General features: G+C 48.5%; 1 protein-coding gene across 2 annotated transcripts in view; it reads left to right on the top strand.

The window, feature by feature from the left end:
* ZMAT4 (zinc finger matrin-type 4) overlaps positions 1 to 13,290 on the top strand; it is a 55,005-nt gene extending 41,715 nt beyond the window's left edge. For both annotated transcript variants that reach the window (XM_038160372.1, XM_038160371.1), the window contains 2 exons: positions 6,513 to 6,609; positions 12,708 to 13,290. In XM_038160372.1, the coding sequence (XP_038016300.1) occupies positions 6,513 to 6,609; positions 12,708 to 12,723 (113 nt within the window). In that variant the 3' untranslated portion in view covers positions 12,724 to 13,290. The remainder of the gene's footprint in view (positions 1 to 6,512; positions 6,610 to 12,707) is intronic.
* Positions 13,291 to 13,522: the final 232 nt, after the last annotated feature.

Raw genomic sequence — 13,522 nt, forward strand, 5'->3', positions numbered from 1 at the left:
TCTCCATTCTTTAATATAATATAGATCATAAAATAATAAATCAGCCTTCTAAGAGCACGGAGTCAGATGCATCATTCCTCCCTTCCTCAGGGGTCCCAGAAAATACAACACTGCACCTTTCTGATGCTCCTCTTGGTGCAGAGGCCCCAACAACTGACTGACTCCCTCATCTTTGTAGTGCCCCAGACCAGGGTCAGCCCCCAGGCCCCTGCAGAGAGAAAGTGAGACTCTCTGTGTGTGGGTGCTGGGACCCGAACATCTCACCACGGCTGAATAAAATATCTGTGGATATTATGCAAAGGTCCTTTTTGTTTCCTTCCCCTGGACTGTGCTAGCAGCAATTCAGACTGCTCCAAGAGACCTGCACACAGGAACCTGCTCCCTGTGCTATCCTGTGGGCCTTGTTTATCACCTGTGTGGTGGTGTTTGAGGGTCTCCAGGACGAGGGAAGAGATGAGAATCAATCTTGACTCCATGTTTCAGAAGGCTGATTGATTATTTTATGATATATATTATACTAAAAAAGCTATACTAAAACTATACTAAAAGAAATACAGAAAGGATACAGACAGAAGGCTAGAAGATAATAATGAAAAACTTGTGACTGACTCCTCAGAATCTGACGCAGTTGATGGTGATTGGTCATTGAGTAAAAACAATTCACATGCAACCCATGAAACAATCACCTATCGCATTCCAAAGCATCAAAACACAGGAGAAGCAATTAGATAATTATTGTTTTCGTTTTTCTCTGAGGCTTCTCAGCTTCCCAGGAGAAGAAATCCTGGCGAAGGGATTTTTCATTTGCAAAATATGACAGTGACAATGTGCAAATCACGAATAGGACAGGACTGCTAGCGACGCCTCTTGAGCTGTTTTATTTTCCAGCATCAGTCTCATTACATTGTTATGACAATGGGAAGATGCCATCAGCTCACACCCCAGCAGCAGACCAGGAACTTAATGTTACAACTTACTTTAAAGGTTTTTTGACCAATCAGACAAAGCAAAAGCACATTGACAGTAGTTCCATCCAGACACTATAAGCACATCTACCTTTGGTTAAAACAATGCTTGCTTATTTCCAGTACAATACCTGCTTGTAAGTCTTAAAACGCAATGCACAGAGCTCCATTATTAAGCTTGGAAGTTCCTAACATCTCTCTAGATATACTTTTCTGCAGCTTAAGGAGTTATTCTAGACAAGTGTTAGTACACAGACCATTGTTCTATTTGGCCTTACTTTTCTACTTACATAATTTTTCTGCTGACCAATCTCGTGGCTACTGCTTAGCTCTAATCACAGTTCTGCTGCCTCTGAGGCCTGCCTTTTGCAGCTTTCCCAAAACCCTCTGACTTTATGGATCAATTGCTTCCTGCAGTCACCAGTGGTGCAGGGAGCCCGAGATGCTGTTCCTGCTTCACGAGGCTCCCAGTTGTGTAAAAAAAATCCCCTGCTTCAGAATGCCAGCCTGCAGTTTTAGCAGCATCCTTTCCAAGTTGTTTCTTAGGTATCTCTTTTGCCTTCTCCTAAAATAGTCCTTTCCATTAGTGCACACACCTGTCCTCGAGCAAGCGTGGCCTGTCCCTGGGAGAGGAGAGCACGTGTCAGCTCGGCCCCACGCAGAAGTGCAGACAGGATGTTGCTGGAGGCAGAGCACTCCCTACATCTCCCTGGTGGAGAGCAGGACAGCTGCCTGCCATGATTTAATGAGTGTCTGTAAAGTGCTGGGATGGCCCTGGCTCTGAGCAGTTGCCACAGGGATGTTAAACACAAGTTTTTTGGTTCCTGCTGGAGGGAGGGCCTTTCTTCACCTGTCTGTCAGTCCATCCGTGGTGGCCCCACACAGGGAGGGGCTCTGGCATGTGCAGGGTCCTTGTGGGGACCGTGCCTGGGTTTGCACCCCTCTGGGAGCCACCCTCAAGCAGAGCAGAGCCATAGCCAGGCCAGTGGTCTCAGCAGCTGCCCCCCAGCATCCCTGGGCCCTCCTGAGCTTGTGATGGAGAGGAGCAATTTAATTCAGTCCAGGACTAAATCTTGACAACGACCTGCTTCCTCTGGGCTGTAGGAGAGGCACCAGCCTTTTGTCTGGGTCACAGTCCTGTGTGCACACAGGGACCTGACTCAGGCAGCTGAGGAAGAAGGACAAGGTTGATTCAGAGCTATGTGTGAGCTTTGGTTTGCCAGCGAGGCTTTGCAATAACATTTTGATACACCTGGGTCTCCTTCCTTGCTCAATGAAATAATTTTTCTTTAGATACTAATGACTGTACAGTATATGGTGCATTTCTTGATCTCCCATAAACCTTGTAATGGTTATCTTGATCCTCCTGTGCTACCTAGAGTGACTCACGGTGCCATCAATGATTCATGTTGGCTGAGTCACTGCCCGCTGCTGGAAATATGTGGGAATAAAACCTGGGACAATCACATGGAAGTCTCAGTACTTTGAGCTGTGCCAAGCTCAGGAGTGGCTGAGGATGACATTAACTGTAAATAAATCAATTGGGAAGCGTTTTATTTATTTAGTTGAAATTGGAGGCCTTCACAGCCTCGTCAGCTGCTGGTTTTTACCTTCACGGTGCTGCTGTGCGTGGCTGGGGTTTGCACTGGATCCAGTGTGGTCCTGCTAGTGTCTGTGGATGACAGGAGAGGGGACAGCAGGGCTCTCTGTGTGCCTGGTACAGGGGAACAGGGGTGGCCCTCTGCTTGGGCACTTCAGGGTGCTGTTCTGCAGTGCCCCGTGCTCCACAGCACCAGCGAGGAGCACAGGGAGCCAAGGGGGTGTCCCTGAGCCTGCCCAGCTGGGAAATCTTTCAGTTTTATCTAACCAGGTCATGAGCATCTGTCTGTGTCCATCTGGAGATGCTCTCCTGGATGCATTTAGCTGCAGGATTGGAGCAGATCTTGACAGGTGTGGAAAGCAGTCTCTGCAGTGGCCACCACACACTGATATCCAGCCTCACCTTGCCAGGTGACACCACGTGTGCCCACAGGGTAACAGTGGCAGCAGGACATGTGCTGGGGACAACATCCCCATATTACCCCTGCTCCACACGGTCTTTGCTGCCTCAGTTTTCCCTGGATTGCAAAGTCATCTCCTTCCTCTGCATCCCCGGTGGCTTCTCCCATCACAGCTTAAATATTAATTCTATTTTGACTAGTGTGGGAGATGAACATTTGATGCATTGTGTGAGCCTGAAACAGGCAGTGTCAGTTGAAGTACAACATTTCAGCAGCCTTTGATGTTTTGATAATGGCTGTAATAAAATATTTATTGATAAATATGAATGTATATTTGGAGAAATAAGAATAGAGGTATATTTTTGGGCAATTGATATTTATAGAAAACAAAAACATTGATTCTTCTCACCAAGTGCTCATCCTGCAATTTTGAAGTCTTATTTTCTTCTCAGAAATAAGAATGAGGAGAGGGGGGAAAAAAAGGAGAAATGAGCATTGTTTCTGCAGTCTGTGTTGAGTTAAAGCTGCAGCACAGGGCACACAGATCCCTTTTCCTTGGCTGGATGGAGTGCAGGGCTCAGCCCACCCTCAGAGCAGTTCTGTGAGGCTTTCCAGCCACGGCACAGAGCTGCTTTGGGACCCACCCCGCCGTGGGGCTGGCCTGGAATCCCTGCTGCTCCTGCTGGGCAGGGCAGCATGGGAACACACCCTGAGAGAGGAAGGAATTGGGAGTTTTCTTCCTGCAGAGCTGCCTCCCCTGGCTGCCCCTGCACCCTGGCACAGATCATAGGAAGAAAACCTGGTGGGTACCCATCCCCAGATTCCAGGCTCTGCTCTGACAGCTTGTGTTCAGCAGCACAGAGTGGCCACGGCTCAGCTGGAGGCAGCTGAGCTCCATCTGACAGCTCTCACCCTCCCCAGCCTGTCCCAGGCACAGGCAGGAGGACTGTCAGGTTTCCTCCATCAGGTCACATCTCACCAGCTGTGGTTCATGTCTGGTGTCCCCCGTGGCCCAGCTCTCCTGTTCCCCCTCCCAGGCAGGTGGGCAGCTGGTTTGTAAGGTGCTGGGGCCAGCCAAACCCTGCAACAGGTGCTCTGAATCCCTAAAATAAAGCACAGCAGCCTCTGCAGTAGAGAGGGACAAGGGCACAGAGCTGATGTCACTTGGAGCCTCTGTGTTCTCAGGTAAATTGCTGGTGCTGCAGATGCACCAGTATCAGGCAACGAGCTGTGTTTCCTTTTTCATCTCAGCTCATAATTTCTTTGTATGCCTTATAAATACTTCTCATTCTGTGCTGTCACTTGTGGTTAGTAAGGAACAGTTTAACAAGAACTCCCCTGGAATGGGTTTTAATTCATTTTATGCAGGATGACATTAATAACTTGACTTGTTAATATTTTATTTAATGGGGATAGGAGGACATTCAATTTTACATGAATGCGTGTCACGCTGCAGGGGAGGCAATGCTGATGTGTCTTGAGGATGCAGAAGGGGATGTGAATACAGCCAGAGCCCAGCAGCTGCCAGAATGGCCTGCTCAGGGTGGGACCACCTTATGGCCTGGAGGGCTGAGCTCAGCCCCAGAGCACTGGTTGGGGAGTTTCATGAAACCAGTTTCAGCCAAGTAGCAGCTTTGATGAGTTCAAATTGTGGTAATTTTTATATCCTGGAAGCGATTATTGCCTGTGGTCTCATCCTGCTGTTCATTTGAGGCTAGTTTCCTTCTCCATCTCCAACCCAGTTCATGGAATCTGCCCAGTTCCAGCCTGTGGGAAGAGCTGGGAGCAGCACTGATTCCCTGCACAGAACACAGCAGGGGGAGCAGGGTTCCCCCTGCTTCATCACCGTGAGTAGCCTTGACATGCTGAGGGAGAAAATCATCATCCCCACTTAGGAGCTGCTTTGCTGAAGGCGTTTCCACCTACACCAGTAATTAAGATTCACTGAGGCTGCTCTTAACGTGCTGCTAAATTGGCTGAGCAGCAGAACCTTATTACCTTAAATTAAAGAATTACCTGTTTCTTAGTTCCCCGGTCCCACTCTGCCATGAGGAGATCCTGGTGGGGTCCAAGTGGGGTGTCAGGCTGCTGCAATGTGCTGACACACCACACACTGCCCTTCCCATTCCTTCCCCTGCATTCTGGGAGATTTCATGTGGCTTCTGGTGCCTGTAGGTTGAATAAAGGGAACAGGAGCTGCCAGCAATGGACAAAGGGCGTGACTGTAAAATCATCGCTGCTTCATCAAGAATAAATTCTGGAAGGAGAAAATCCATATGCACATTTGCAAATTGATTTTTGTTCTGTGCCACATCGTGACACAGAAGTACAGAAACTACTTAAATACCTCTGCAGTTGCTGGCTCGTTGTTTTCAAGCACTCCTCTGAATGATTTTGGAATATTATTTAAAGATGATTTTCATGTTGTGCCAAATTCCTGGGTGAGAGATATTACGAAGTGTTTGAGGAAAGAGGGGCTGTTGGTGGAGCTGGTGCCTGGAGTGCAGAACAAGACAAGGGATTTTTTGAGAGCCAAAAAGGCAGGTCCAGCTGGGGAGGAGTCAGTGTGTTTATTACCCGTGCAGTTAATTATGGTGAGCGTGGACTGATCAAATTTGAGAATGCCACACGTTATTTGCTCTAAATGAGTTATTCTAACAATTTTGGCAAAGAAATAATACTGTAGCAAGCCAGAAGAGACTATTACAAGGAACATTAGAGCTGTTCCTGAGGAGCACAGCAATCCCTGCTGGGAATCCCGTGGCTCCAGTGTTTTCAAGCAGAGCCCTTGGTTGTGCTGGGGGCAGTCTGTACTGCAGCCAAGAGAGAACCCAGCAGGTGAGAGAGCTCCTGCTTTGGCTCTGGGGGTGCCCCTGCAGCCTGCCAGCCTTGACCTTCAGCCAGAGGCTGCGAGTGTGGGCTGTGGGAGACCAGCATCTGAGCTTGGCTGGTTCACTGTGGTGGATAAATCAGAGTGGATCCCTCTGGGGAAAAGAGAGCTCCTAAGTGATCTGGCTGCTGAATGCACTAACAGGGAATTGCTCAGAGTGATGATCACCACCAAAAACCAGAGGGATAAATGGTGCCTGGAGTGCTTGTTAGTGTGAGCACAGCTATGATGGCCTGAGGAGGGCACAGGAGAGATTCACCACACTCTCAGGAGGGATGAGCCTTTGAACCTGGCTTCCCTCTGCTCAGTTCTACAAATACTCCTTTAGGTTTCTCTAATGCTTGGATACCCTGGCCTGGAAAAGTCAGTAGATGGGTCACTGTAAAGAGAAGTGTCTGTGAAAATGGAAATGAAATGTGGGGTCCAAGTACCTTCTAATTAACTAGAACTTTGCTTGGAGCATAGGTTACTGCTTTTTTTTTCTATTTCTCCCCCTTTCTTCAGTCATTTTCACTTACTTGTACTTCCTAGCTGCCATTTTGAGTGTTTCCCTCTGGTGTTTCCCTCTGGTGCAGCCCGTGCTCCCCTGGACCTCACCTCGTGGCACGGGTGGAGCCTGTTAAGGGTTAATTAATCAACCCCTGCTTTTCTCCACAGGCCTGAAGCGCAGCTACACCTGCAACATCTGCAACGTCACCCTGAACTCCATAGAGCAGTACCACGCACACCTGAAGGGCTCCAAACACCAGACCAAGTGAGTGACCCTGTGCCTGTCCCACGGGCTGCAGTCAGTCTGTCTGCCAGGATGGGGTGCTCTGGGACAGCGCTTTGCCCCCCAGCAGAGGGGAACTGGGGGCTGTGCTCTGGTTGCTGTGCCAACACGGGTGCCAGAGGCACCTCCAGGTGGGCTGAAGCCACATGGGCTGGCTGGAGTCCCACTGAACTGTGGAGAGTGACACTGAGTTTGCAGCTTCTTTCATGTGTGAAACCTCAGAAGAGACACCCTGAGCCTAAAGGGATTAGGTGTTTGCCAGTGGAACAGTTTTTGCTGTGATTTAGACTAATTATGCATTACCCAGCTATGAGAACTGGGGGGAGTCTGCTCTGTCAATTACTACAAATTATTAAAATGAAGTGATGGAGAAACATGATACCAGGGACTAGATTAATGAACTAATTGCTCTTAATGCACTTATATGTGAGCTTTGGGAGCCATTCCAGGCTGAATCACTTGGAACTGCCCAGATTAGGAGAGGAATATAAAGGGATCTACCTCAAGTGCTTCAGGTAGCTTTGAGGGTAGTCTGAAAAGTGAGCAGGATGAGCAGAACTAGCAATGACTGCTAATGGCTCATTTTGCTTAAGCCAGCAAAAGATAAAGCCAGCCCTTCCCCAGCTGATGTCAGACCTTCTCAGGTTCCTGGTATTATTCACCTTAGCTTTATTCTGTTTATTCAGGGGGCATTTGAATGCCTTCCAAGTGCAGTGATGCAGCACCTGCCAGTGCAGGTGTGTTGTGGAGCAGGGGGCTGGGCCAGGTGAGTGAGCCAGCTGTGTTTTGGGGCTGTGCCACGAGCAGTCTGTGGCCTTGGCTGCCTCCAGCTCCTGCTCTTCAGCACACCTCCCTGGTGGGGCATCCCTGCCCAGCCAGGTCGTGTGGGAACAGCTGGGACAGGGTCAGGATCCACACCCAGTGCAACAAATTCCCACTGCTGAGAGCTCTTCCTCTGGGAAACCTGGAATGACAGCATCTGTGCCATGCTGCCCTGGCCCAGAGCTGTAATGTTTCCCTTGTCTGTTCAATAAAATCCTAAATGCATTCCTGTTAGACACGTGCCAGCCTCTTGTCCTCTTATGGACAACAGAAGGAATTCCTAAAAATGGGAAGCCATACCTTGTCACTACTAGAAGTGCAAAGTCAAAGCCAGCTGCTGTGACATGTTTGTATTATTTTTAATATTAAGGAAAAAATATTAACGGGTGCTTTAAATATTAAAATATTATAATATACAAGGGGGCTTTAGCACATTCCTTGAGAGAAACTAATGATCTGAATAACCCAGTACACCAGCCAAGGACTCTTCTTTTGCTCCTCTCCATAAGATCTGAATACAATACAAGTGTAATGTAGTTATCCTTTCCTTTCCAGTCCTTCCAAGTCCGTATGATCATGGCTGTGGTTGCTGTTGGTATTATTGAGAAGGATAAAGAAGTTTATCTCAAAGCAGAGCAGCCTCGTGGATGGGAGACAGAGATGTGCAGGAAGATGTGTCACCAATTCCCCGCACCAGAAAGGTGCCTGGTCCCCTGGGTTATCCCCACACCTTCTGCTCTGTTGTGCAGCCTCCTGCAATTAGCAGAGATTAAGAAATCTTAATTTCTAGTGCTGTGAATGAGCACCTTGGGAAGTTATTTGTGCTTTGACTGTGGTAGGAGTGACAGATGACACGTGTGCCCTGGGCTCAGCCCATTCTCAGTGCAGAGGAATGTGCTGAGCACAAACAGCAGATCCTGGCAGGGCTGCATCTGTGTCTCACTAGCTTTTCCAAGAAATTGCCTCTTCCGTACAAAGAAAGGGACTTTGGAAATGCAGAGCTGTCCTTTGCTGAGTTCCCAGAGCTGTGGTGTCCCACGGGGTCGTGGCAGCACCGTGGCTCCCAGGTGTGCTCCGTGCTGGGGCAGGCGAGGATCATCCCCTGCTTGCTCCTCAGCCAGGGTTCCCCCCTGGTTTCTGCTGTTCTCATTATTGCTGGTTAATGTCAGGGCTGTCCTCTGCCTCCTAACTCAGGCTGAAGCCACTGGACTGCAGTTGCCAAGGCAACAAAACATTTTATGTGGCTGCCATGCTTCATATAGTTAAAGACTAAACAAAGCTGAAGGAAGGGGCAGTTAGTGAAGGGATGCAGGGATTTTGTCCTGGGACAGAGGGCAAAACAGGGAACAGTGATTGCAGGATGGAAGCTGACACCACCCAAAAAATGCCAGGCAGATGAGTTTTTCCTGGAAAGCTGCTTCAGGAGCTCAGGACTTTGATGAGGCATGAGCTGCATTGTGGTTATTTATTACTGCTGCTGAGAGCTCTGCATGCTGAGAGCCCCAGTTAGAGCTGCCTTAAATAACCCCCCAGACACACCATGAGCTTGGCAGCTGTGCTAACCAGGAGCCTGGCACTGCCCTGTGGAGGGCTGGGGGTCCTGGGGCTCCATGGGTAGCACAGTTTGAGGCTTGTGCCCAGCAGCTGAGCTGCTCTTCCTTCAGTGCTCTGGCCAGGAGAAATGAACCATCCACAGGAACTTCAGGTGCTGCCCCAAGTGCTTCTGGCTGCATTTGTTTGACCAAAAGAGGGGGGGAATAGGGCTTAGGAAGGAAGCTGGAGATTTTTTGGCTGGTATTTTGGTGTTGAATAAAAGATGCAGGAAGAGGGAGCTAATACTGAGCTGGTCCTTATCCCTCCAGCTGTGCAGGCACAAAGCAGATATATCTGCCAGCTCCTGCTTTTTCTCCAGGGAGCAGGTACTTGAGCTTAATTTGAAAATGAAGGTGAAATGCCATACTGGATGTGTGGGGAGTGCAGGGCTCAGCTCAGGCTCTGGTGGGTGATGCTGCTGGCTGTGGGCACGTGCTGGCAGGGAGCAAGTGTTGGGATGTGGAAGGACTCTGGAACATCTGCAGTGGGGTGGAGCATTAAACCTTTAATTAGGGATTTCTGAACTGTGTAGAGATGATTGAGGCATTGTTTGACTTGCTCTCCAAAAATAGATGGGTTTTTTTAACTCTCCTCTCTCCTTCCCTCCTCCCCTCCATGCAGCACTGGGCAGGGGGCCAGGCAGGGGCCAGTGCCCACTTTGCTGAGCCATGGTGGGCACCAGCAGCTCCTTCCTGGGGGCACAGCAGCAGCCAGAATCCCAGCTGTGAATGTTTCTTCTGAGAGGCTGGAGGGAGGCACATGCCAGCCTCGCTCCTCACTGCTCCCCATGGGCTGGCAGAAACAAAACCTCCCTCTTTTCTGCTTTATGCAAGCTGTGAAGATGAAAAATCACCGCTCAAAGTGATTGGCAACAAACAGCAGGGATTAAAGTCCAGATAGTTGTGAAAGGACACAGAGGATATTCAGTGTCTGGGGTCAAAACAATGCTTGTGCAGAATGTTACCCCTGGGGCTTGGCAAAAAGCCCGTCCTGGAGAGGGGCTGGGAACAGGCTGGGTTATCCCCTTGGCCTGGAGAAAACAGCTGCCTTCAGGGAGGAGGCTGCAGGGAGCCTGGATTGGTGTGAGGTACCTCCTGTGGGCATGTGGGTGCAGGGAGCAGAGGTGCTTTTGGCAGAGCAGAGAGCCCAGAGTCAGCTTTGGGGTGGGTGTCAGCCCTGGGCCAGCTGTGGGTCTGTCACACGTGCCAGAGAGTGAGAGCTGAGCTCCTCTGCTTGGGCTGTCAGCCACGGAGGGCTGAGATCCAGCCCTGGTAATTAACAGTCTGACTGTGTGGGGATAACCATTGCCACTTCCATAAAGAAGAACTTTGTCTTCTCGCCTTCATTTTGTCTCTTTGATCAGCCAGACCTCTCTGCCACATCTAGAGCTCACAAATGTATCCCGGGGTTTTATAATCACTCATTTACACTTCCATAGATGCTAATACATGCCAGGGTTTCCCTCTCAGACTCAGGCTTCCTGGTTAATTTCAGGATTTTTTCAGAGGGAGGACCCAGTCCTGCAGCCATCATTGGGGTAAAACCAATTCAATGGTCAGAATTTATTCTGAGGGGTTAAGAGTGAGAAGGGGAGGTGGCTCTGCAGCTTTCCTGCACAACTCTCAGCCTTGACTTTGGGCTGCACCCTGGGCAAGCCCAGATGGTTGATGTCCTGCTGAGGAGCAGAGGCAGCAGGCTTGGGCCTGGGCAGGCTCTTTCTCTTTTCTTTCCTTTTTTATTTTCAGGCTGAGAACACAGATGTCTAATTGGAACAGGGTATTTATCAACATAAGCTGCTTGGCTATTCAGGCATGAGCTAATCAAAATATTGTTAATATCATGCCTGCAGAAATGTCACCCTTTCCCATGGTTGCATTTACATCACTTTTCCCATCTATTTAAGAAGGTGTGAACAAACACTGACAGCCTGTTGTGGCTGAAGCGTGTCCCAGGGTCTGTGTGTCTGGCACAGCCAGCACGTGGGGAGCTCTGGGGCTGCCTGGCCCGGCTCCACCTGGGTCACATTTAGTGCCAAATGCTGTTTCTGTTTCTCCTGGGTGTTTCCAGCCCTGTCCCTGATGCCAGCAGGTTGGGCTCCTTCTGCACATCCTTGTCAGAACCCAGGACATTCCTCCGGCTGCCCTGGATGATTCCAGACCCTGGCAGGGGGCTCAGAGACCTTGGCACGGAGTCAAAACCACCTGTGCCTTTGATTTTAACCCATGGAAACAATTACCAGCTTTGTGTGAGGATTTACAAGCCACAAGAGTTTGAGTGGAGTGATAGTGAATTTGTCACAGGGTGAAAAAGTAGAATTTTGGGGTTTTAGAATGGGGGTTCAAGAGGCAAGATGGAGGAATCTGGGCCTGTCCTCTCCTTCTTCTTTTTCTTCTTCTTTTTCTTCTTCTTTTTCTTCTTCTTTTTCTTCTTCTTCTTCTTTTTCTTCTTCTTCTTCTTCTTCTTCTTCTTCTTCTTCTTCTTCTTCTCCTTCTTCTCCTTCTTCTTCTCCTTCTTCTTCTCCTTCTTCTTCTCCTTCTTCTTCTCCTTCTTCTTCTTCTTCTCCTTCTTCTTTTCCTCCACCTTCTGCTGTGATGGTGGCACTTTTGGATTGGTTTAGAGTAGAGACAGACTGTCCAACATAGGTGACAGGTATTGGAAAATCATTGTAAAGAGAGCACACGTAGTTGTTGGTATAAAAAACTAACACGGCCCCAAGGGCGGTCAGTGTGCCACGGGCTGAGCTGCCAGCCAGAGCTCAGCAGGCCAGAGACAGAATGGATTGGGTAAGAGAAAAGAAACAACCTTGAGGAGCAGGACAGAAGAGTCTTGGCTTCTTCTTCAGTCTCGGGGCTGGGAGAAAAAAAGACTTTCTAACACCTTGGGGTCATCACAGGCACAGGAACCTGAGACATCCTCCCTCAGGTAGAAGGTGTTCTCTGACAGAAGATTTCCTGTAAATTTCTGGAAATTAGAGTAAATGAGTTGGATTGTGCACTTCACACCCAAGCCAAGTGATTTTGTTCTTACTTTGGTGGCTACGCTGACAGTAACACTTGGAAATAGTAGCATTTCTATGTGCTTTTTGCAGATTATAGTGGCTCATGGTAAAGGAGCCTTTAGAGCAGTAACAACTCCAGAAGATGAATAGTTACAAAAGGTAGATGGAATTGATAGGCATTTTAATTTGTCATAGTTTCAGTTCGCGGGAGCAGCTGAATAATTACACTGCCTGTGAAGAAAGAGAATGTAATACTTCCCCTCATTATAGATCTGACTTGTCTCCCTTCCCTTTTAATGTAAGTGAAAATGAAGATATCTCTGATATCTTCTGTTTTGATCATAATTTGAAAGCCCCAGAACAGCCCATCCAGCTCTGTGTTGTGGTGTTGGGTGTACAGATTAATCATTTTAATGTAAAACCTAAACACTGGGTTAATTGCTCAAAGCACAAACCTGAGCTTGCCAATTCCAATTCCAGTGAGGAATTCCTCATCAGCTGAGCTGGGCTGGGCCATGGAGGAGGCCAGTTGGGCAGGATTTGTGAGGCTTTTAAATTCAAATTTAACACCTAAAGAAAGGAGACTTTTCCCAATTTGCTGTGGTGGTTTTCTTTCGTAAAACACACCAGGATGGAGCGTGACTTGGGCTTCGTTTCTGTCTTGCAGCCTGAAGAACCAATAGTGGCTCCTCAGTGGAGAAGAGGACAAGCACTAATGCTGCTTCTGTGGAGGGGAGCAGGTCAGCAGGAGAGGAAGCTTTCTTGGACAGTGATCCTATGTGGATTCAATAATTAACATGTAACTAACCTTTGCTTTGGACAAGTACATGGATATTTTTTTTTTTTAATTTTGTGGTGAGTTAAAATATTTCGATGGATTTTTTTACCCTTTCAAGACAATATTTATTCAGCACAGAGTCTAGAGTATGATAACTATCCTGTAAATACATCACTTACTCATCAGTCATCTTCAGGGACAGTGGAAACAAACTATTTTACTTTTTCATATTTATTCCTAGATTTCTCCCAAGAGTATAAGATTATTCTACTACATTACCCATGATAGTGATGTAATCAGTCTTCAATCAGAAATAAACACACTTTCTTCACCTTCTCCAGCATGGTTTGTGTCAGCACATACAGAGCAGCAGCAGTGAGTCGTGGCGATGGTGTAATGGATGAGTTTCTTCCTTCCCCCTTTGTCTCTAAAGAAACAAATGGTTCCATGAGTAAAGAGCACTGAAAAGAAAGTGTGAATTCTTTTTCCTGCTGGTAGGATTCCTGCAGGCTCAACAGAAGCTGTTTGCTTTATTGACTTTGCTCGAGGCCGGACGCTGCCGTGCCCACCGCAGAGCTGCAGGAGCCCGCTGGCACCAGAGCCTGGCACAGGCTGAGCTGGCCAGGCCCTCCCAGGTAAGGCTGGTGCCCTGTGCACCTGCAGGGGGTGCAGGGTGAGCCCTGCCCTGACCCAGCCCTGCACAG

Source organism: Motacilla alba, chromosome 22, assembly GCF_015832195.1.
Source record: "Motacilla alba alba isolate MOTALB_02 chromosome 22, Motacilla_alba_V1.0_pri, whole genome shotgun sequence".
Classification (NCBI taxonomy): Eukaryota; Metazoa; Chordata; class Aves; order Passeriformes; family Motacillidae; genus Motacilla; species Motacilla alba.